Source organism: Meriones unguiculatus, chromosome 3, assembly GCF_030254825.1.
Source record: "Meriones unguiculatus strain TT.TT164.6M chromosome 3, Bangor_MerUng_6.1, whole genome shotgun sequence".
Taxonomy (NCBI): domain Eukaryota; kingdom Metazoa; phylum Chordata; class Mammalia; order Rodentia; family Muridae; genus Meriones; species Meriones unguiculatus.
In genome coordinates, this window is record NC_083351.1 from 29,321,648 (window position 1) to 29,343,611 (window position 21,964).

The 21,964-nt window shown below is 52.7% G+C and overlaps 1 protein-coding gene and 1 long non-coding RNA gene across 2 annotated transcripts; one reads left to right on the forward strand and one right to left on the reverse strand.

Annotated features, from left to right (window-relative positions):
- The first annotated feature begins 898 nt into the window (after window positions 1-898).
- Window positions 899-1,559, forward strand: LOC132652741 (uncharacterized). The gene is made up of 2 exons (XR_009590317.1): window positions 899-1,029; window positions 1,431-1,559. It is a non-coding gene; the product is annotated as an uncharacterized LOC132652741 (long non-coding RNA).
- A 3,243-nt stretch (window positions 1,560-4,802) lies between these two features.
- Window positions 4,803-10,424, reverse strand: Edn2 (endothelin 2). Its single transcript, XM_021635015.2, has 5 exons — window positions 10,267-10,424; window positions 9,806-9,962; window positions 8,386-8,508; window positions 7,455-7,553; window positions 4,803-5,539 (listed from the first exon to the last, which is right to left on the reverse strand). Exons 1-5 carry the CDS (start codon window positions 10,415-10,417, stop codon window positions 5,446-5,448), a joined length of 624 nt encoding a protein of 207 aa, XP_021490690.2. The 5' UTR covers window positions 10,418-10,424; the 3' UTR covers window positions 4,803-5,445.
- Between the last annotated feature and the right edge of the window lie 11,540 nt (window positions 10,425-21,964).

The window sequence follows — 21,964 nt, forward strand, 5'->3', positions numbered from 1 at the left end:
GGGCTCTCAGCGGCCCCCTTCTGAGCTGCCGAGGGCTCTTGGCACTGATCCCTGGCAGGCCAAGGCGAGACACACGCTCTGCTCGCACTGAGAGGTGCTGGGAGGGCCTCTGTAGGCTAGAAGCGCTGGCCCAGCAAGACCTGTTGATTATCCAGCAGCCCAAGGCCAGCTCCTGAACCGGCTTCTGCTTAGCAACCTTTACCAGTTCTCCATCCCTCCAGTTGAAACTCCTGGCAATGGATGTTCTTCTCAGCCTGGCTCCTGCTGCTCAGGCCAGCTATCTCTCCCTACCTGGGCTCTTCCCTGCTGCAGCCAGACATTCCTGTCCCTGCTCCCCTGGTTGTGGTGTCTCGGTCTTCATGCCTGTGTGAGCAAACCCTTCCGGTCCTGCTCTTCAACTGCCTGTCGCAGCTGGGAAACTAGCTCACAGTCTATTCCTCTTCCCATCTCTTCCCCTTGTCAGCCTGGGAAGCCTTCACGGTAAGTCTGTAGTGCCAGAGGCACAAAGCTCCAATGGCAGAGACTTCCAGGATAGCAGTGACCTCCATTTCTGGGTCTCTCTTTCTGTGTATATCTGCTTGAGAGTTGCTGCCCGTGTCCCCTTGCCTACAGCCCCATGCCAAGGCTGTATATGGCACTCAAGAAATCATGGCTCATTCCTGTAGACCCTACCAGCTTTCTCAGCCTCCTCCCTTCTTTGATACCCTGGGAGAGGCTGAGCATAGATTCCATCCTTGAAGAAGGGAGCCTTCTTCTATGCTGTTCTTTCTGTCTAGGATTCTTTTTCCCACTTTATTCCTTCACTTAACTGATATGGTTACCTCCTCCAGGAAGCCATCCTGGGCTCCCTGCCACAAGGTTTCATCTCAGTGTGGTTGTTTTTTTGTCAGGACAGCACCAGCTTAAATCCAGCCAAACTGGAGATGGACTCTCGTGTTGATTGGAGGAGTGTTTGCCTACTATACATGAAGCCCCGAGTTTGAGCCCAATACTTCATGCACATGGAGGCAGGAGGATCAGAAGTTCAAGGTCATATTGAATTTGAGGCTAGCCTGGGCTATATGAGGCCCTGACTCCAAACCAAAGCAAACAACAAAATGAATGAAACAATGGGGTCTTATTATCTCCCCCTTCTTTGTTTCTTTGTTTGTTTGTTGTTTGTTTCTGAGACAGGGCCACACTATGTAGCCCTGGCTGTCCTGGAACCATTCTGCAGACCAGGCTGGCCTGGAACTCTCAGAGATCTGCCTGCCTCTGCCTTCTGAGTGCTGGGATTAAAGGCAGGTGCCAGTATGGCCAGCCCTCCTTTCCTCTCCTATCTCTTCCTTTCTCTTCTTCCTCTTCCATGTTTTTAAAGAGATAAGTCTCACTATCTTGTCCAACTAGCCCAGTTTCCTACACTCAAGTGATTTTCTGCTTCATCCTCCTAGGAGCAAGCCACCACGCCCAACTTACCTCATCCATGAGAAGGGAGTAGTAACTCTAGAATCTGCTGTGTAAGGCTGCCGTGAGAAGCTCATCAGCTTGCAGGAAGCCTCAGTAAATGGACTCTGTGTGTATCCCTGTGTCCGGCAGCTCTCTTGGCCCTCAAGGCAGGGGCCACCTCTGTCTGCGCAGCTAACCAGAATCTCCACGGAGATAATTATTTATCGTCGCTTAATGAATGGATGGCCACAGTCCAGGAGTTTATTGCTGTGAGGCAAGAAGCTTATCTGTCCTGACCCTGGACTCTATTGGAGGTAGTGGCTGGGGTGGAGTGTGTGCGTGGGTGTGTGTTTGTGTATATGATGAGCTCTCGGGGCTCATAGGTGAGGCATGTCTGAAAGCAGCCATGGTTCAGTCAGCAGCCTCTGTGGCCTGGCCTCTCCCTGACCCATATGTAGTCCTTCTGTAGCTTCCTACCTGTTCTCCGACTCACTTTGTGCCCTGGGGAAACTGGGGTCATCCCCATTTCTCCTGCCTAGGATTCCAGCTGACAGACCATCATTTTGCTTCCAAATCTTGGGGAAAATGGGTGAGTGAGATGGCTTCGTGGGTGCTTGCTGCAAAGCTCCATGACACCTGAGTTTGATCCCATGACCCATGTGGTAGGGGAAGAGAACTGACTCTCTCAAGTTGTACTTTGATCCCTACACACACGCACATGAACACACACATACGCATACACACGAACACACACATGCACACACATTCACTCACTATGGCATGTGTGTGCCTTTCCAAATAAATGTAAAAAGAAATTAAAACTTGGAAAAGATTTACTGTTTATTGAAAAGCTAGAAAAGGGAGGAGATTTTTGTTCCCCGAATCCAGACTTCCCAGGGCTACATTTGGCTCACAGCTCTTCTGTTCTTCCCAAACTACATCCCCTGCCCCCAACTGCTGGGTCTCAGCTACTTGGGGTCTATGGAAAATACTCTGGGCCCATGAGGCTCCTGGGTCCTGCCCTCTGCTTCTCCAACGCAGAGTGGTGGGACCAACTGAAGGACAAAACAGGATCTCCTGAGATAAGAGCCCAAGCTGGTATCCCTTTCTGTGACTAAGGAGCTAAGGGAATGGGTGTCACCTTGGCCAGCATCTGCCATTCTGTCAACCTCTAGACCGACCAGGGTCCCAGGCCTGAGGTGACAGCAGTGGGCACCCACCTCTGTGGCCTCCAGCACACCTCACCAGGACTTGTACATCTCTTTCCAGCAGAGCCTTGGGGCTGTCAGGCCTGACCACTGGCTGTGGATTTGAGACTTCTGAGGGAGCAGGGCCACTCTGGATGGAAGGCTGCTGTGCCAAGCAGGTAGCTTCCTCATGCCAGCCCAGCTGGAGTGGGACGCTGGCGTCCAGTGGCAGAGCTGTCCTCACAGCCACATGTCCAAGAGGTCACAGCACTTTCCCGGGGCAGGCTGTTACCTTACTTCTCTGCACCTCTCCCCTCACTCACTCTCAGCCCTGAGTAGCCCTCTGGAGCCTGCCTCTGCCATGTTTTTCCTTGCCATTCACGGAGGGCTCACAGCTCCCCAGGGCCCACAGGAGAAAGTCCTGTCCTCTGACTTGCCCTTTGAGGCGGTATGGCTTCATCTCCAGATGTTTTTCCCTTGCCTGCTTTGGCCACCGAGCTTCTCTGGGGGACCTCTTTGTCACTCCATACTCACACCTTGCCACCCCAACCTGCTCACAGCTATCCTGATTTTAGCTTCTTCTATTACGGTTTTACTTTTCTTCTTCTTCTTTTTAAAAAAGTTTTTTATTTTATATTTAAAACTTTAAAATTGTGTGTGTGATAGAGAAAGGAGAGAGAAAGTGTGAGTGTGATAGTGTGTGTGTGTGTGTGTAAGAGTACGTGTATGACATAAGGTACATGTCAGGGTAAGCGGGCAACTGTCAGGAGTCAGTGCCCTCTTTCCACCATGTGAGGTGGCCCCGGGGATGAAGCTCAGGCTGTGGGTTTTGGCAGCAGGCACCCACCGCGCCACCACGCCGGCCACTTACCGTTGAAAGCAACAGAAGGAGCACTGATCTCAGGTGGAGCCCTTTCTCCGACCTCCACCTCTACCCCAGTTCGGTCCCAATATGCCTCCACATAGTCCCTTGACTCTGCTTCCATCCCACGTGCCGTCCCATGTGCCGTCGGCTTCCCAGGGCTGGGCCCAGAGCTTACCACTTCCTGCTCTGACAGCCCAGCAAGTGTGAATTACCACTTTCCATTCTCCAGATGAGACCACAGAGGCCCAGAAAGAGAGAGAGAGAGTTCAAGGTCAAACTGCAGTAGAGATCCGGCAATTCAACCGACACATTTATCACATGCGTGGATGTTACGGGATTCTGCATCCCAATCCTGATGTTCTTATTTACGTGTTGCGTGACCTAAGGAAAGTCTCTGCTTGGCCCCGTGTGTCACTTTTCCTCGCCTGGAAAACGTGAGCTCTGGCAGTCTCTATACCCCAGTGTTGCTGTGAAGATACAATGGGTGAATGAGAGCAAAGTATGAAGCATGTTGGTGTGCCGTGGGAGCTCAGAACACACCAGGGCGCTATTCTTCCAGGGAGGTTGGGGTTGGCTTTGTGAAGGAGGCAGGGTTATAACAGGTATGTAAATGATTATTGCCTGCTCCATAAATATTTTCTGACAGCTGGCTCAGGTCACAGCCTGCCACTCCCAGTATGAGCCAGCCATTCCCAGCTATGAGACTAGGACACATCTTGTTTGCAGGAGATTCAGCCGGCCAAGGAATGGTCCAGACCACAGGCTGTCCCTAGGCTCCATCAGTCAGAGAAGTGTTGAATTTCATTCCTGGACCTCCTGAGGTCCTGAGGGTGAGGCAGGGCCTGGGTGAGGCTGGGTCTCAGCACCCATCACCCCCCACCGGGGTTGCACACAGACACATCCATCTGGTTCTACTTGTCTTTGGGTAGATATGCTATGGCCTCCCAATCAGGCCCTGGCTGGACAAGATTTCTGGAGCTAAATAAAGACGGTCTCTGTACACCCCTAGACCTAGCTTCATCCAGACACGTTCTTGAAGAAGGCCTGGCCATTGTAGGCTGATCTGGTGTGAATATACAACCCAGAGTTCCGATATCACAGCTGCAGATGCCTGTCTAAGTCGTGACAGGCAAAAATCCCAGGGCACGTTAGTAGCCAGAGAAGCTCAGCAAGGGACAAGCAGAACCTAGGCTCTAACTACCCACGTTGTTGAACTTTCCTCTTCTTCCTGTGACCTTTTAACTCCCAAATGGCCCCTCCTGGGAGGAGCCTCCCACCTCTGCTTGGCCAAGACAAAATTCCTAGAAGACCATTTCATCCTTTATTACAAACACGAGTTCATAAGTAAACCACCGAGGTTCTAAAAAAAAAAATACATTAAAATAAATAAGAATCTCAAAGTTCTCAGAGCAAATAACTTATGTACAGACGAGTAAAGCAGAGCAGGCTCTGCGCCCCCAAAAGTGTCCCTAGAGAACAAGGTTGCAAGACCTCTAGAGTGGGGGAACCAGAGAGGACCAGCCAAGATGTCAGTCAGCAGGATGGCCCATCCAGTCTCCAGGTGTGGCCTAGGTAGCTGTGTCCTGCCGTGGGCTTGCTCCTGGATTGTAGTCCAGCCAACAGGACATTCCTCAGGATACAGTCAGCATGTTCACTTGGCCTCACATATCAGGATACAGTCAGCATGTTCATTTGGCCTCACATAGCTCCTTCAACCAGGACTGTAGCCAGCAGCCAGTACTGGAAGGCTGCACTGCTGTTCAGGTGCTGACGGTGGCCCTGGCAGTGTAAGGGCACAGAGCTGCTGGGAGAGAGGCCAAATCTTGTCCTGAACCCATCAGGCAGTTCTGGCTAGCCGGGGCTGAGGCCTCGGCCCAGGAGACAGGCATAGGGTCTCACAGCACCTGCCCATTTCCTCCCATCTCCACGCGGGCTTCTTTCTCAATGGTTTTGAAATTCATGGTGCTATTATCTCTTCCTCCTTCTAGAGTGTGCAGGGCTGGCTTCTCTTGTCATCTCTGGCTGTAGCCTGGCAAAGCGGAGCTTGGTGGCAGAAATGTCCCTGGAAATAGAGGAGGATCAGTTAGCATCTTAGGAGGTATCTTAGAAGGTCTCTTGGGTCCCCGTCAAAGAGAGGCAGTTGGGCCTAGAGCCTCTGCCTAGATCTCAGCTACCTAGACCAGCTGCCCCTGGTCAGAGTGGAGCCGTAGCCCCACCCCCATCCCAAGGTCTGCCCATCGAGGTCTGGGCAGGTCAGAGCAGGCCCAGGAGCTGGTCTCCCCCTGGGGGGGCACTGACAGTTCTTATGCTCAGCATCAGATGCTGCTGGGGTGAGGGTTTTGCAGAAGACAGCCCAGGCAGTGCCCCCCCGTGGTGTGCCTTCCTTTCCCAGCACCTTCTTAATGCCCTTTTTTCCTTCCTGGTGTCCATTTTCCTGGATCCTAAATGCCATCGCCTTACTCTATCTGAGCTTTATCATCTGCTGCAAAGTGGGCTCGTCCACACAGCATGGTCCTAGTGGCCTTTTGAGCTTGGCTGAGGTCATGGCCACAACTCTGGGAACTTACAACTCTCCACTTCCTCCTGATCCTAAGAGCTCTCTCTGGGAGTGAGAAGGTGGGCCTCAGGACAAGTCTGTAGGAACCTGGGCAGGGCTCACCCTCTCTGAGACCCTTTCTCTGCTTTTAAGATACCAAGTAGGCCCAGCACTTGAGGAACTGAGACAGTAGGACAACCCTAAGCTCAAGGCCAGCTTGGGCTACACAACTGAATGAGATCCTGTCTCACACCAAACCATAGCAAACCAAAAAAATAACAACAACAACAAACTCAAACAACGGGAACGACAAAACCTCTGACTCGCCAGCAGGATGAGTGCTTGGGTAGTAGAGCAAGGTCTTTGCCCACTGTGAAGTGCTGTGCGTTTGCTGTGCCTTCCTTATTCTCAGTCAGTTCTTGAGTCTACGCAGGGGCCTACCTTGCCTTTCCTACCACCTCTGCTCCATGTTTTCTACCTTTTCCCAAAGATGGGTACTCCCAAGGTCCACAGCAGGCATTTTCCAGCCCTAAAAGCCCCTTCACGGCAGAGGCGGGTATGACCAGGGCCTCCAGAGTGCCACAGAGACAAACTACTTACACATTAGTGCACCTGAACTCATGAAAACCCTGCAGGATGGGCATCGCTAACATCGTGCTTCAAAAGTCAAACTCTAAACCACAGAGAAGAGCAGCCAGAGCTCACAAAGACCGTTTGCGGCTGAGGCGGGGGTTCTTAGCCAGTAGCCTCTGTCCTGCCCGTGGCCCCTGGGCCACTCTGTTGAAATGCCCAAGGCGAGGTTTCTGTCCTCCAGCCAGCTTGCTTGTGCTGAGCCACCTTTGGCCACCTGAAGAGAAGATCCCACTGGGAGCATCGAAGGAGCAAGCAACACAGGGAGCTTCAGTATAGGGAAGACGCTCCAATGAGTAACTGTGGTCCTTCTCAGTCAGAGCCCTCAAGGCCCAAGCCACACCTGATGGTCACAGAACGTAGCAGTTAAGAATGTAGGCTTGGGGGCTAAAGAGATGGCCCAGCAGTTAAGAGCATTTCCTTCTCCTGCAGAGAACCATAAACCACACGGCAGCTCACAACGATCCATGATGCCAGTTCCAGAGGACCCAATGACCTCTTCTTAAAGCACATAAGTTACAACAGAAGACGCCCTCTTCTAACCTCTAAAGGTACCAGGCATGCATGTGGAGCACATACATATATGTAGGCAAAAGAGTCATACATGTAAAAATAAATCTAAAACTTTTTTTTTTTTTAAGAGCATGGGCTCTTGATACAGCCAGATGTCATGGAGGCTCTAGACAAGGTATCGCCTCTGTAGGCCTCTGTTTTCCAGGTTAGATAACGAAGACCCAGTCCTGCCTCACACAGAGAACAAGGCAAACCCGTAAAGCCTACAGAAAGAGATCAACCACGTGGTCTTCCTCACCTCAGCTTTCGAAGGAGGTCTCGTCCAGTGGCCCACGTCTTGCCAGCTTTGAACACAGCTACAGGAGCCGGGCTGCTTGGGGTGACCACAGCTTCAGACCTGAATGAATAGAATGGCAACAAGTGAGGGGCTGGCCAGAACCCTGAAGTTACCTGGCTGCAGGCCCGGCCCAGCCCCCATCCCTGTCCTCAGGAGCAGATCCATTTCCACACGGTGCACCTGGCACCCTTCCCTCCCGGGCGGGGTGGGTACCAAGGAAAACTGAGCTACTGGGAATGTGCTCTGAGCCTCAGAAAGAGGCAGATGGGTGGCTGGCCTTCCCAGAATCTGGCCACCTGCAGTTGCAGGGGAAACTGAGGCAGGGGTGGAGCCCCAGCTTGAGGCCCAGAGGAGGAATTTCTCGTAAACTGTCATGGGAACGGGAGCACTCAGCCCTTGCTTTCTCAATGGTTCACGAGGAGGAGGGGAAGAATGCAGCCTCCCCCTTCACGGATGGGAAAACCAAGGAGATTTGTCATCTGTATCCCGGTTCCTCGACTTAATGACAACTCTGGTACCTGTCACACAGGTTGCCGGCTCCAGATGTCATTTTTCTTCTAAACAAACTATGAAGTATCAGAGCCTTGGGTTAGAACCTGAAGCCCAGGAGAGCCTGGTTCTTTGTGAGCTCTGAGCCTGGCTCTCACCTGGGCTGCACCTCTCCTGTCCTGTGTGTGTGTGTGTGGGGGGGTGTGTGCTCACAGAAGCCTTGGAGCTAAGCAGAGGGAGGGGCTGAGGGTATTTCTTTGGGAAGGGACTCTGCCATGGACCCAGTGTACTTATGGGCTCTCCTCTGGGTCGCTGTCCCTCTACTAGTCCCCGAAATACCCTGCTGGGACGCCTGGTCCTGCCTAGCCGTCACCCAACCCCTGCAGGAGAGGAGCCCACCTACCAGGGTCTTCGATGGCAGAAGGTGGCACAAGCAGAGTCCCCGGCAGTAGAGCACTCACATCGCCCTGGCAGGGAGCGGCGCCGGCGCCTTGGCGCGTTTCCCAGGCCGTAGGGAGCTGTCTGTCTGTGGGCGGGGAGCCAGCAAGGTAGTGTGTACAAGGGGTGGGGGGAGGCAGAGAGGAGAGAAAGAGAGGAGAGACACGGGATTAGATAAACACATCATTGGCCAGCGGAGACTGTCTACACTGGGCAGTCAGTCACACCTCTAGGATGGCCAAGAAGGGTGACCACCCGGCTCCTTCCCATATTAAGTCAGCCACAGTCTCCTGCACCAATGCCTCTGCACATTGCTCTGCTAGGAGCTCCTGCAGGGGAATGCGAGGAGTGGAGTCTGCAGTCCCAGTGAAGCCTGGGTTGGTCCTCTGCACTCAAAGAGGCCCCCTATCTAGGCCAGGAGGAAGGGAGGCCTGTTCAGCTGCCAGAGTGAAGAGCCCGGTACCCTCCAGTTGATCCCCCACTTGTTGGGGGGGAAGTATGACAAATACGCCTTTCAGAGAGAGAGTTGTACGTGCATAATTGGATTGATTTCTGATCCAGTTTGGCCAAGGTAGGGGTCCCGAGGCTAGTCCACCCAACACCTTTAGTCAACAGCTAATTTTAGGTGGCCTGGCAGTTGGAGCTACAGCGATTCTGGGTGGACCCAGCAAGCAGGCACTGGCAGGGTTCCCGCCCAGAGCCAGCGTTTGGATGTGGATTTAGCTCTACACACGCTTATGTGCTCAGCTTCTCTTGCCTTATGCAATTTGGAGAAGGAAAAAAAAATACAAACATACACAGAAACTTCAACCTGAGGTATGCAGGGGCCTGGAGGCAGCACAGGGCAGGCAGAACCCAGCTCCGGCTCCTGCCTGGGTATCCCAGGCAGACTTCTTGTCTGCCCCGTGTGTGTGTGTGTGTGTGTGTGTGTGTGTGTGTGTGTGTGCGCACGCGCGCGCGTGCTGCAGCCCTACCTGCCTTGCGGGGAGGCTGGAGGCTCAGTGGACAGAACTGCCCTTGCAGGGCTCTGCACATAGCATGGTCTGGGCATGGCGGCTGCCATGCATGAGATTATTTTCTGCAGGGAAGCGTTATAGAGCTCCAGCACCCCTAGGGAAAAAAAACCCTCCTACTTATCCCTTCCTGTGTGTGATCCTGGAGAGGCCACCTCACATCTCTGAGCCTCTGTCTTCCGATCCGGAAAATGGAGCTAGCGCCTTCGTGCAGGCTGCTGTGAGGGAAGGGTACAGGGCCCCCTGCTTGACTCCCGTGGGAGCTGATACGTAAGTGGTCACTGTGGGTACTCTCCCAGTGTCCTGTCAGAGGCCCGCGGTGAGCCAGGCGGTTGCAGAGCCCCCCCCCCCACAGTGCTGGCGGACGCTCACCCCGCAGTGTTCACCCAGATGATGTCCAGGTGGCAGAAGTACACACATTCCTTGTCAAGCCAGGAGTTGCAGGAGCAACGCCGGAAACGGAGGTGGGGGCCTCGGCCCTTGGGTGCCGGTGCTGGCTGCTCCAGGGTGGCGGCTGCCTGGCCCTTCCCTGCACGCAGGAGGGAGAGAGAGGCGGAGAGGAGGTCAGGACACCTGGACTGCCTGGGATAGGGGACCCGCAGGGCTCCTCCTCTTGCACAATAAGGAAGTTGGCACTGTTGGTACTCAGCAACCACTGGCTAGCCTGGGGAAGCCCCAGCCACCCGCGCCGTGCCTGCGCTCTGTGGTGGCAGCTCCGACTGAGGGGCTTCCCAGCTCTGTGCCCCCCGCTGGCTTGAGGAAGCACAATGCCCCTGGAGGAGACACCGATGGAGAGACCCCGGGGCAGCAACAAGTGAGGGAGGGCAGCTCACCTTCATGCAGGGCCAAGAGCAGGGCCAGAGCGATGGAGCACCAGGCGGTCGGTGTGGAGACCATAGCAGCGGCTGAGTGCTTGGCTGGACCGAGGGAGCAGGGGGCCCCGGTAGCCAGTGTCCTGCTTGCTAAGCCGAGCTGGGAGCTCATTGCCGAGGTGCCCTGACCGCTTCTTATAACACCAGGCAGGGCGCCCGCCCCTGCTGGTCCAGCCCCGCCTTGCCTAGCTGCTGCACCTTGGGCAGAGAGCCAGGGACACCGCCTCCTCCCTGGGTGCCTGGCCCGCCCTGGCCTCCCGGTGGGGGGGGGAGGGAGGTGGAAGGCTGGGCTCCACCCTCTAAGCTGCGCTGGAGCACCTTTAGGAGTCTCCCAGCTCCCTGCAGGCCCAGGGCCCCTCCGAGTTCTGAAGTCAGCCCCAAGTGCTCCCAGCCCCCTTCCCTACTCTGCCAGTGTCACTACGGAACTGGAAGTTTGGAGTAGAGGTCTCAAAGCAAAGCCCTTTCTAGTCACAGGGAATCGGCCATCCTCCTCTCTGGCCGCTGTGAAGCAAGCTGAGATAGCCCTTCACTGCGTGGGAGGTGAAGGGCCCACTTGAGGCTTCATGGCCTTGGGCGAGTCAGAGCCCCCTTTAGACCGCTGGCCTCAGGAAGGGCACAGCTCATGCCTGACCTTTGACAGCCTGGGGTTGCCTCTTCCCTGTCTTACCCAGGGAATACTGTCGTGTCTCCTCCCCCTCCTTCCCCCCAGCCTGTAGTAGGAGTTCTGGTCCTTTCTGGAAACCGCTCAGTTATGCAATCGTGGCCAGAGATAGCATCTAGGGCCTCAGTTTCCTTGTTTTCCAAACAAGACCCAAACAGGGGGCTCCTTACCCTGTTTGGCTCACATACTCCCTTGATACAGAGGAGATAGTTCAGAGTCCTTTCTAGAAAGATGCCCCATGGGCACACAGAAGGTCCTAGCGGTTTCCCACTGTGGATGCAACCGAATAGCCTGCCTCACCTCAGTGGCTACTGTATGCAAAAAATGGAGAGGCGGGGGTGCTGGCAAGGTGGCCTAGAGGGTCAAAGAAAGGTGTTTGCCACACATACTCGATGATCTGGGTGTGATCCATGGAACCCAGGGCTGGTGTTTGCCTCTAATCCCAGCATTCCTGTGGTGAGGTGAGAGTGGCCTGAGAACTGTCTATAAGTTTATAGGTCAGCTTGCCTGGCGTAGAGAATCCAGCAGCGACAACAGAGACCCTGCCCCAATACGGCAGAAGGAGAGACCTGCCACCTAAACGATGTCCTCTGACCTCCACATATGTGCCACGGCGTGTACGCAGCCACACTCACACAGACACACATACACACACACACACACACACACACACACACACAAATACCTGCACACAATAACAATAATTAAATGGAGAAGGAGGAAGAAAGAGGAAGGCAAGGCAGGAGGAGGACCTTCCTGGGGCCTGGCATTCTGCTTATGGTCCCTTGGCTGACCCAGAAGTCTTGTTGGAGGTGAAAGCAAAGACACACTGTGGAAGGGAAGGGGCAGAAGGAGAAACTTAGAGTGCTGGCAGCCCCTTTGTGCCTGTCCTGTCCCAACAAGGTCTGCGCCAGTACAGCCTTTCAGGGAGCCTGCCTGCAGGTACAGGGAAAAGGCCCTCAAAGTTCCTGGAATTTCTAGGCCTGTCTGACTCATGGCGGTGGACTTATATTCTCGAGGTCCAAAGCCCTGCAGAGGGCATGGCCCTTGGCCTTCCCTGTACACAGGGTCTATCTCAGGAGCCCCGTGAATTTTCTCTGAGGGACAGAGAGTGACTTAGGACTGGCCTGGCTTTGGACTGTACCCAGTATGTATGTCTGTGCAGAGTTTTTAGTTCCTGTATTAATAACGGATAAAGAGGGAAAGGGGGATGGAAAGGTATAAGCTATTGTGCCTCGTTCCAGGGTGACCAGTGTGTGTGTGTGTGTGTGTATGTGTGTGTGTGTGTATGTGTGTGTGTGTGTGTGTGTGTGTGCGCACGCATGTGCGCGCAAGCCTGGTAAAGTCTGGCAGAGCAAATGAAGAATGAGTCAAGTGCAGTGAGCGAAAGCTGTCCCAGTGTAGGACAGTAAAAACAAGACTATACTTTCACCTATGATGTACTCAGGTATTTGCTATGTCCTAGGATCTCATGGTGACCCTAGGATGCAGCTGCTCTGACTGGTGTCAGTTCCAAGAGTGCCCGCATGGAGGCTCAGAAAACAGGTGTGTGTGTGTGTGTGTGTGTGTGTGTGTGTGTGTGTGTGTGTAGGGGTTCGAGTCACCAACACAGTAGGCACATGACCCCTGTTGGAACCCCAATCTTGATCTCCCCAGTAAACCACAGCAGACTGGCCTCCCATGTGGGGCTCACTGCCCTCCCCTACGCTACAGCTCCATAAGAGTTTAAAAGAATAGTTCTGGAATGAGGTGAGCGATTCTATTAGGCTCTGAGAGAATGTGAATAGAGACTTGTGTGGGGGTGTAGAGGGCGAGGAACCAGGAGACAGGAGAGAGCGCAGGTCAGTGGAGAAGGAGTAGGGTCAGGCTGGGGAGGAAACCAGGCAGATAAAGGCAGGTATCAGGAGGAGGGCTTGGGAGCAAGACAGAGCTGGGATTTGAGACAGTAAAAGAGAAAGAGCAGTGGAGCCACAGGTAGGGTTCTAACCTGTCTAATCTTCATACAAATGCAAACTGCCTGCCCGGGACAATAGGGAACCAGAGGCTCCGGGTCTGGAGGCATAATAGAAGAATTAAAAGAGCGGGAGACAGGATCCTTCTGGGTGTGAAAAGAGGGTGACGACAGGGTAGGGGCCACTGCAGCCTCATAGGGTCAGCCCAGGGAGCTGTCTCGCTGGCTCTGGTTTCTCTCCTTCCCTGGCTCGGGCTCCAGCTGGACAGGCTAGGCTGTATGTAATGGAGAGGCCTGCCTCGGAACCTGAGCGAGTCCAGCCTGTCTTAGGGGATGGAGCCTTTCCGGGAACAGCGCTACCCTACTGACAAGAGCTGTTTTCCAGGTAGAGAAATTAAGCTGAGTTAAAAATAGCCTCCCTAGGCCCTTGAACCTCTTGGCCTAGGCCCGAACAATCACCTATGCCCCTCATGGTGGATGTGGTGGCATACCCCTGTTCACTGTAATTTTTGTCTTGGCCATGCTGTCCCTATTCCTTCCAAGTGACTTGGCTGCATGTCCTTGCCTGGCTGCGCCAGCTTTGGTGTCATGGTCCTCACCAACTACCCCTGCCCCCCATTTTGCTGAATCCTCTTGTTCTATTGTACCCCAAAAACTGCCTAGGTCTTTATAACAGCTGCAGGGAGAGAGGTGGGGGCACACCTGATGTCACGGAGTAAGAATTTGGGGCACACAAATTTTTTACACAAATCTTTTTTTTTTTTTTTTTCCTTTCACATCTTGGCACTTGCCTAGGTTGAGGAGAGAAACTTTCGGGGAGTGAAGGCCGGTGACAGAATGGTTGAAGTTTATGGTGAGAAGCTAGGGATTGCCCAGAAGAAATCCCCGCCGTCATCAGCGCCAATCCATAAATGAGATAACCGGTCCAGAGGACAAGCGACCTGCTCAGGTTATAATCGGCACATTCTCTTAGATGTTGATCAAGACTCGCCCTTCTCACACACCCAGGAGTCTATCCTAGGCTCCATCTGGGTCCCTTTGGGAAAAGCTGTCAGAAGGACCCCACAGACAGAAAAGCCCGACACTGGGAGGTGCCTAGGCTCTCTCCGTATCTCCCTTAAAACTCTATAATCCCCACACAGAGAGCAGGTACCGAAGACAGCTATCCAGCTGCCAGGGATACAGCACTAGAAGGAGGATTTCCTGGAGCCAGGGACGTTGTTCCACATGACAGGGATGGCTTAGACCAGGGGTCCGGTGTTTCAGGTAAGACCCTGGAGCAGGAGGCCTTCCTTGCCTCTGTCATTCTGCCTTCCTATTGATGCTCTCAGCTCTGACTACCCCTGACATTCACAATCCAACCTCCTGTAGTTCCAGGCCCCACAAATGGAGATCCCACAGATTGTGGCTGTGATTCCCAGCTAGGCCTCTCATCTCTGGAAAACCAGCCATTTCCTACAGCCAGCCACCCAGCCTCACCAAGTTTCAGGAAGTTTGTTTGTACCCTGGATAGAAGGGGCATATTGTCTGGCTTGCAAATACGTGCTGTACAGGGGGCTTAGAGTGAGTAGCTGGGAGCAGGACTAGCCAGGGGCCTCTTGGCCACAGGTTGGCGAGGTTGGGGCCATAGATCCAGCCTTGGCTGGGAGCTTGGGGCCTGGGGAAGTCTTTAGATGTTCCCATTGTCACTTTCCTGGGAGGCTGTAGCTCCAGTCACCCCTCTTGGGGCCTGAGGACTCTCAGACTCAGGGCCTCCTTTTGGTGGGTAGCCTGGGCCTCCTGCCATCAGTCCCAGCTCACCCTGAGCCAGCAAGACCTGCCACTGGCCACTCACATCTGGGTCTCCACAAAGGCCACCTGAGGCCAGAGGGATCGGCTTTCCCAGTCTATGCTTCCTCCCAGGATACCCTCTCCTTTGTTTTCACCTCAGCCCATTTGGAATGGTTTATATCTCCCACATAAATTATACCTTTAAAGGGATAATTCATGTGCTTGTTTGTTATTATGTTAAGAGCAATCAGAACAGGGTCATTGAGGCCTATGGAATGGCTGGACTCTCAGTGCAACTCAGGCAGTGTCTGCCAAAGCAGGCCAGATGGCTGTGAGAGTTTAATGGACATTTTGAAATAGGTAAATGAACACAGAAGCTCAGCAGTTAGGACAGAAACCTTTGAACTCCAAGTTCCTGAGTTCCTCCAAATATTAAGGCCCTTGTTCCCTGTTTGGCCTTTGAGGAGTCTAAGAGGAGCACACTTATTGATCATTCAGTGTATTCTAAGCCCTGTGATAAGTGACTTGCATGCGTCAGTCTTCTGAACCATCCCAAATGTGCCTATGGGATGGGTGCTGTACTCAATTCCTGTTTGATAAACGAGGAAACTGAGGCTGACAGGAAGTGACTTGTTCAGCGACAGCTAAGGACTGGCAGAGCCAAGATTAAGAAGCATGCCAGTGTTATTCCCCAGATCTGGCTCTGGACCCTGTGTGCCTCCAATATCCCCTTTGCGGATCTCCCCACAGCAGCTCTTGGGGGACAGTTCCCTGTTCATACTAGGCCGAGAGCCTGATGCCGGCTTGGAATATGGGGAATCTAAGAATGGAGACAGACCTCTTACCTGTGTCCCTAACCATGCAACAGCCCAAGCCTAAGAGGGTGGGCTGAGGCCTGGACAGCCCATTCTTATTTTCACTGCACCCCCAAAGTGACCTGGGAGATAGCTTGAACTTGATCTCAGTACAGATGAGACCACAAGGGAAGTAGATTTCTCAAGGGTACACAATAAGCAAGAGGCAAGGCTAGAGCTTTCTTCTCTTTTATATTTTTCTGCTAAGGGATGAACAGTCTATGTCGTGTGTTTTGTTAATAACCCTCAGTTATTTATCTATCATCCACCATCCATCTACTCATCCATAACCCCATCCTTCATCCATCTATCCACCTACCCATTTATCCATATATCCACCCTTTTTTATCATCTATCCATCTTTCCAGCATCCATCCATTCTCTCCTCCACCATCTGTTCAGCTATCCATCCCTCCATCCATCCATTCAAACTATTCATCCACTTATCCTTCATCCATCCACAAGTCACCCATCCATCCATCCATCTATCTATCTATCCCTCCCGCCCTCCATCCACCCACTTAGCCCCATAGAGCCTTTTATCCAATCTTATTTCTGTCCATTTAACTCTCCAATTAATCTGTTCTTCTTCATGAGGTGGGTCAGAGCCTGAGCTTTGAATAGAAGTTTGTACTTTTGCTAAGACAAAATCTGTTTTTTAGGAGGAGATCCCTGTTCTCATCAGATAATAGGCTACTGACACCATTTTCTCTGGAATTCCAATTTTAGGCTCCAGCCCAGGCTTGGGTACACGGTACAGACCAAAGGCTTAGATGAAACTGAAGACAACAAGATGGGTTACCAAGCTGAACTCATGTTTGAGTATAGACAATGCTTCTCATGAGTTCAGTTGAGCCCCTTTCCTACCTGATTCCCTCTTTAAAATGTTCGAATGACAGACTTGAGGTAATTTTTTAAAAAAGAAAACTCAGGCAGGTGTCCAGAAATGGAAATTCTCTTGATTGTGAACCCAGGGGAAGAAACTGAGGTTGCAGAAGAATAACTGCCAGTCCCCAAACCTAGAAACTCAGGACATTCCAACTGCTCTGTCTCTGAAGCCCAGGCCCCCGAACCTGGAGGGCTCGGAACTCAACCTTTTCCTCTGTACCACCACCACCACTACCACCCCTCCCCCCACCAGCCAAGACATGCAGTTGGTATTTTTCAGGGCCACACCCACCCTGTTGCCTAGAACCTGTGTTTTCCAAGGCACACCCAGAGCCCCACCAGAAGGCTGCCTTTCCCCTCTAGGAAGGTGTGAGCCACCAGGAGGCTGGGCCCAGCAGAAGTACAGCGTTTTATTCTAGAATTTGATGTCAGCCCAAACTAAATGCCTGATGCTTGTATCACTGGGGCGACTCGGTGCCCAGAAGGCAAGCAAAGCTGGAGTTCCCACTAAAATTTTTAGTTGACATTCCTAGGAAAAGGTGTGCCGGGGGTACCACCTCCTCGCCCGAAGGCCATGGCTTTTCCAGTGGCTCTGGGAATCCCGAGCCATGAATGACTTGGGCAGGGAGGGAAACAACTGTGCTCTGGAAGGCAGCACAATTGGGAGCTAAATCGCTGCCAGGGCAGGTCCAGGGTGTGGGGGATGAATCAGGGGACCAGATGACAAAAGGCACACTGAATGTCAGAGGCTGTACCATCAAAGGTACCTGAGGCGCCCGACAGCTTTGAGGTCAAGCCGAAGTGAGGAGGCCCTGTGGCCAGCTTCTCTCACCCACTGTGACATGCAGAGTATATGGACCCCACAGAGTGGATGCTCTCCTGTATAGGAGGTGTGTGTGTGTGTGTGTGTGTGTGTAGGCTGTTATTGGATGTGTCATCCTCGGGCCATGGACCAATTCCCACAAGTGTCTCCTCTGCTGTTCTGCATTACCTGGTCTCTTCAAAGCGAGCTGCACTTGGCTGGGCCCAGGTTTCTCACATTTGCTTCCACACACCATTCAGTGACACACCAGGGAAGAGGTGTGCTTGACTCTGGCAGCTGGATGATGTTCACTTCAGTTGGACGGCCAAGGCTGGGACCTACTGTAACATCAGGGTGACGTATCTCAACAAATGCCTGTGCTGGCATTTGGTCTGTGTGGGTCTGACCCTGACCCATTTCTCCTCCTTTCTCCTCAGTTCTGGTATGAGTGCCCCATACCCAACAGACCATAGCCAACATCCTTGCCTGAATGCTCTACAGGGCCACACGTCCTCTCTTGATTTCTACTTGCTTTATTCTGTCCATCCTTCAAGGCTCCCTCACTACAATGCTGTGCGTCATTTTTGTTTTCATTTCTGAGGTACTGTCTCATGTAACCAAGACTGGCCTCAAACTCCCTATATAGACAAGGCTGTCCTGGAACCCTGATCCTCCTGCCTCTGCTTTTTGAAGTACTGGGATTACAGACATGTACCATCAAGCCAGGCTTCATCACATGCTATTTCTCCTAGAAAGCATCCTCAGCTCTTTTCACTCCTTGGGGGGTGGGGTGGGGAGGAGGGTCTAAGTCCCCTCTGAATACTTGCAGGGTTGTCAGTGATAGCCATCTCTGGCCAGAAGCCTTCTCTCTTGCTTCTCACTGGGGACAGGCTAGTGTTTGAGGACTCTTCTTCTGGCATCAGGCAGAGCTAGCTTTGACTCCAAGGACCACGTCTCATCTCCAATGGCTTTCCTCTTTCTTTAGGTCCCAGTTTCCTTCTATATAAATGGATGTGCATGGATCCACGGCCAGGGTGAGGATTCCATAAGAAAGAGTAAGTTACTGATAGCAATCCACACTGCTAGTCAAATCCGATGACCGCATAACCTCTGAGGTACGTTACCTTGTCTATATTCAGGTTAAGAGGTCCAGGTGCTTCCCCAGGGCTGTTCAGGGCTCAAATCCAGCCTGTCTGAATTTGAATTCCTCCAGTCTGCCTGCCCTTTGCTCTCTATGTGAGGGCAACTGCTCTCTCACTTCCAGATTGTGTGCTCAGCCCATAAGAGTTGAACTAGAAATGACAGTGAGGATTGCTTCAACCATCCTGTCCCTGTCTGATGGCTGCCTCTTGAGTATCACACACCAGCTTTGGGGCTGGGGGCTGCACAGTTTGGCATTCCGTACAATGACAAGAACAGCCCTGGGCAGTCCCCACTGGGGATGTACGAACCTCATGAGGCAGGTGGCATTTGCAAGTTGCCCAGAGCCCCCAGAAGACTGAAGTGAAGGGGAGCTACTCTAAGCTCAGGATAACATGTAGGTGTGGGTTAAGCTTCCAGGAGGCTCTCTAGTCGGAGCGTCAACTCTGTCTGCTTCAAAGAGGGCTTGATGGGTGCCTTGGGGACCATAAATGGTAAGGTTGGATGCAGAACAGAAAGACCTCTATGGAGAGCCTTCTAGAGCCCCCTTCCCTGGAGAGAAGTGCAGAGCTTGGCCTTTAGAGGGCGCTACAGAGCTCCGGATGCCTTCTCGGAGAGGACGCTGTCATCAACCGTCCATTCTCCACCTCCACAGCTTCCGTGGAGACCAATGTAGGCTTGTCATGTGCCCAGCACGCTAAATGGCAACCATAATTCCTGCTTCTGAGCACGTTCTACAGGTCAGACACTGCGCCAAATGCTTTGCCTATATTCTTCTATCTTGCCATCTCCACAGAAAGGTCCTCACTGTTACTGCTGTCTAACAGATGAGAAGCCCGAGACTTGGAGAGCAAAGGTGGCTTTCTTTTGGGTTCAAGGTGTGCCTGCCCCACAGCCTGCATTTTTCGCCACCATCTCAGCAAGTGCCGTCTCGTGTATAACAGAATCCTCATGGATGCAGCATAGTCTTGGCCTTATTTTCAGGTGAGGAATAAGTAGCTGGTGACTCATCAAGCAGGAGAGAAACGAGACTCGAACCCAACTCAGCGGGGAGCTCTTGACAGGAACTCTCAAATTCAATGTAGATCTCCCCACAGTGCCATAGAGTCCCCCAAAAGCATGTCCAAGAAGCCATCCTTGGGTCTTGAGATTGAGGGCAGCGGAAGACTGCTCTCCTTCAACTTGACTGCCCCCACTCCCCCCCCACCTTTAAGCAGCAGGAATTCTGGGAGCTTGCGGGAGAGGAGGAGGCTGTTTACACACTGTGATGAGTGGTGAGGTGAGCGGTGGTGACTCAGGGAAGGAGGTCCTGAGTGGAGGACAGGAGGCTGTGTGTGGCAACCCAGACTAGGCCAGGCCATTGTTGGGGTCCCCTAGGAGAAGGAGGAGGATTGGGTAAGGCAAAGCTGAGTCACAGCAGCGAGATCAGACAGGGAGCAGGGATGGCCCAATGACCTCACACTTTCGTCTGGGTCTGGCAAGGAGCCTTAGGCCCAGGCGGGCCTAGTGGGCCCAACCTAACTGGACAAGCACACTCTCTCCCTGGCTGCGATTACCGGGGGGTGTCCACGAGACCAAAGAGCTTCCCTTCAGGTTCACCAAAGTCTTGTGTTGCTGTATTCCTCATATCCTGCCTGACTAGGGAGGCTCTGGTATAGGACCAAGTGGTTACAGTGACAAAATCTCAAGCTACCTCTGTGTGATCTGGAATATATATATGGGAAAGAAAAAATATTCAGAACACACACACACACACACACACACATATTCTTTTCCCCATATATATATATGTATATATACATATATATATGAAAAAATATGTGTGTGTATATGTATATGTGATCCAATTTCTCTCTCTCCCTTTTTCTCTCTTTCTCTGTTCATCAGCACGTCTGTATGGATGAATGTAAATACCAGCACAGCCACAGAATAGAGGGCTGGAGCAAAATGGTCTTGACCACCCAGGCTACAGCGGCCCGTGCCCCAGGTTCCCAGGAGGAATGTCTTGTCCAGTTCTTAAATTGACCTCCCTCAATGGGGAATCCATAATTCAGAGAAAGAGGGAGGCATCCATTTCTTTCAGGACTGATGCAGCAAGTATGCCCACCACTTTGCCTGAAAGATGTGTTGGCCATCCTCTACCTTCTCTGTCCAAGGACAGGCAGGCCGCTGAGCAGAGCCTTCTCCAAGAGGAAATGGCCTTTATCTCTCCAGATAAGAGGCACTGAATAGACCCTGGGGGTGGAGTGGGCTGGGGAGGGCCTGCCGGCCTCAGTCTGACCATAAAGCAACCACATTTTTTTTTTCTTCCCCTGGGACATCCTCAGCCTGAGTCAACCAGGGGCTGAGGCTGCTTCTGAGTTCATCGGCCCGCTGCCCAGCCTTGGAACCCAGGCCTCAGGCACAAGGGAGGTCCGGAATAATGACTTGGTGATAATGACAGCTGTGTGGGGAGCTGTGCCCACGTGCTAAGCATAGTCCTTGCCTTCATTCATTTGATCTCCTAAATAGCCCCAGGAGGTGGACAGGGTGTGGCCCGGGAGTGAGGATCATAGAGCCAGTGAGCTGCTTAGGAAAAGTCAGTGAAGGGTCTCCAGCCCTTGAGGTTGAGGTCCTGTCTGCAAAGGTAGTAAACAAGGTGAGCCTACCCTCTGCTGGATCTGGGGTCTCTGGGATTTGGGGACAGAGACCCCCAAAGGCATCAGTGCTTGCCTGAGGCAAGGAGCTGGGCAAGGTGAACAGTCTGGGAATGAAAGCGCTGAGCTTAAAGATCAGTGTGCATTCCATGCCTGGCTCTGTGTTGGCCAAAAGAAAGGGTGACAGGAGCCAGGGGCTCAGAGGGGAAGGTGGTGCCTCTGTCTAGGAGCTCTAGGGACTGTCCTTTGCCCAGGAGAGACAGCTGAACAGGGCCACAAAGTCTGAGCAGAGGCCACATGGGACATCCTAGAAGAGGAGAGGAATAGCTAATGGCACTCAGTGGAGACAGAGCAGACCATCAGGGTCTTGAACACCACACTAAGGACTTATCTCTCCTGCAGTCAAGTTGGAGATGGAGGGAAAGGCTGGGGGTGGGGGTGGTGGCACAAGGGACTTTTGTTCATTGCTAGTGGGGAGGCAGGGCAGGGGGTTCCAGCCCAGTCCAGTTCTGAGGAGATGAGGCACTTCCTTCTAGGTGGATGACCATATAGACCTGGGAGGAGTAGCCCAGGCTATCTCCATACTTGAGAACATGGTTGGTCTATGATGGTCTCAGTCTCAAGCTTGGGGCAGGAGAATCTCTCTCTCTCTCTCTCTCTCTCTCTCTCTCTCTCTCTCTGTGTGTGTGTGTGTGTGTGTGTGAGTTTGGGGTTTGGGTGTATGTGTGCTACAGTGTGTGTGTGGAGGTCAGAGGTCAGTTCTTTTCTTGACCCTTTTTAAGGTGGGGTCTGCATGCTCCTGTTCTTTTGTGTACTCAAGCAAATTGGCCCTTGCAGTCAGTTCCCTGGGTTTGTCTGCCATCTCCAAGCAGGAGTACTTGGATTATAGCCATATGCCACCACATCTGCCTATATATGTGGGTTCTGGAGTCAAATTTGGGCCCTGAGATTTGCATG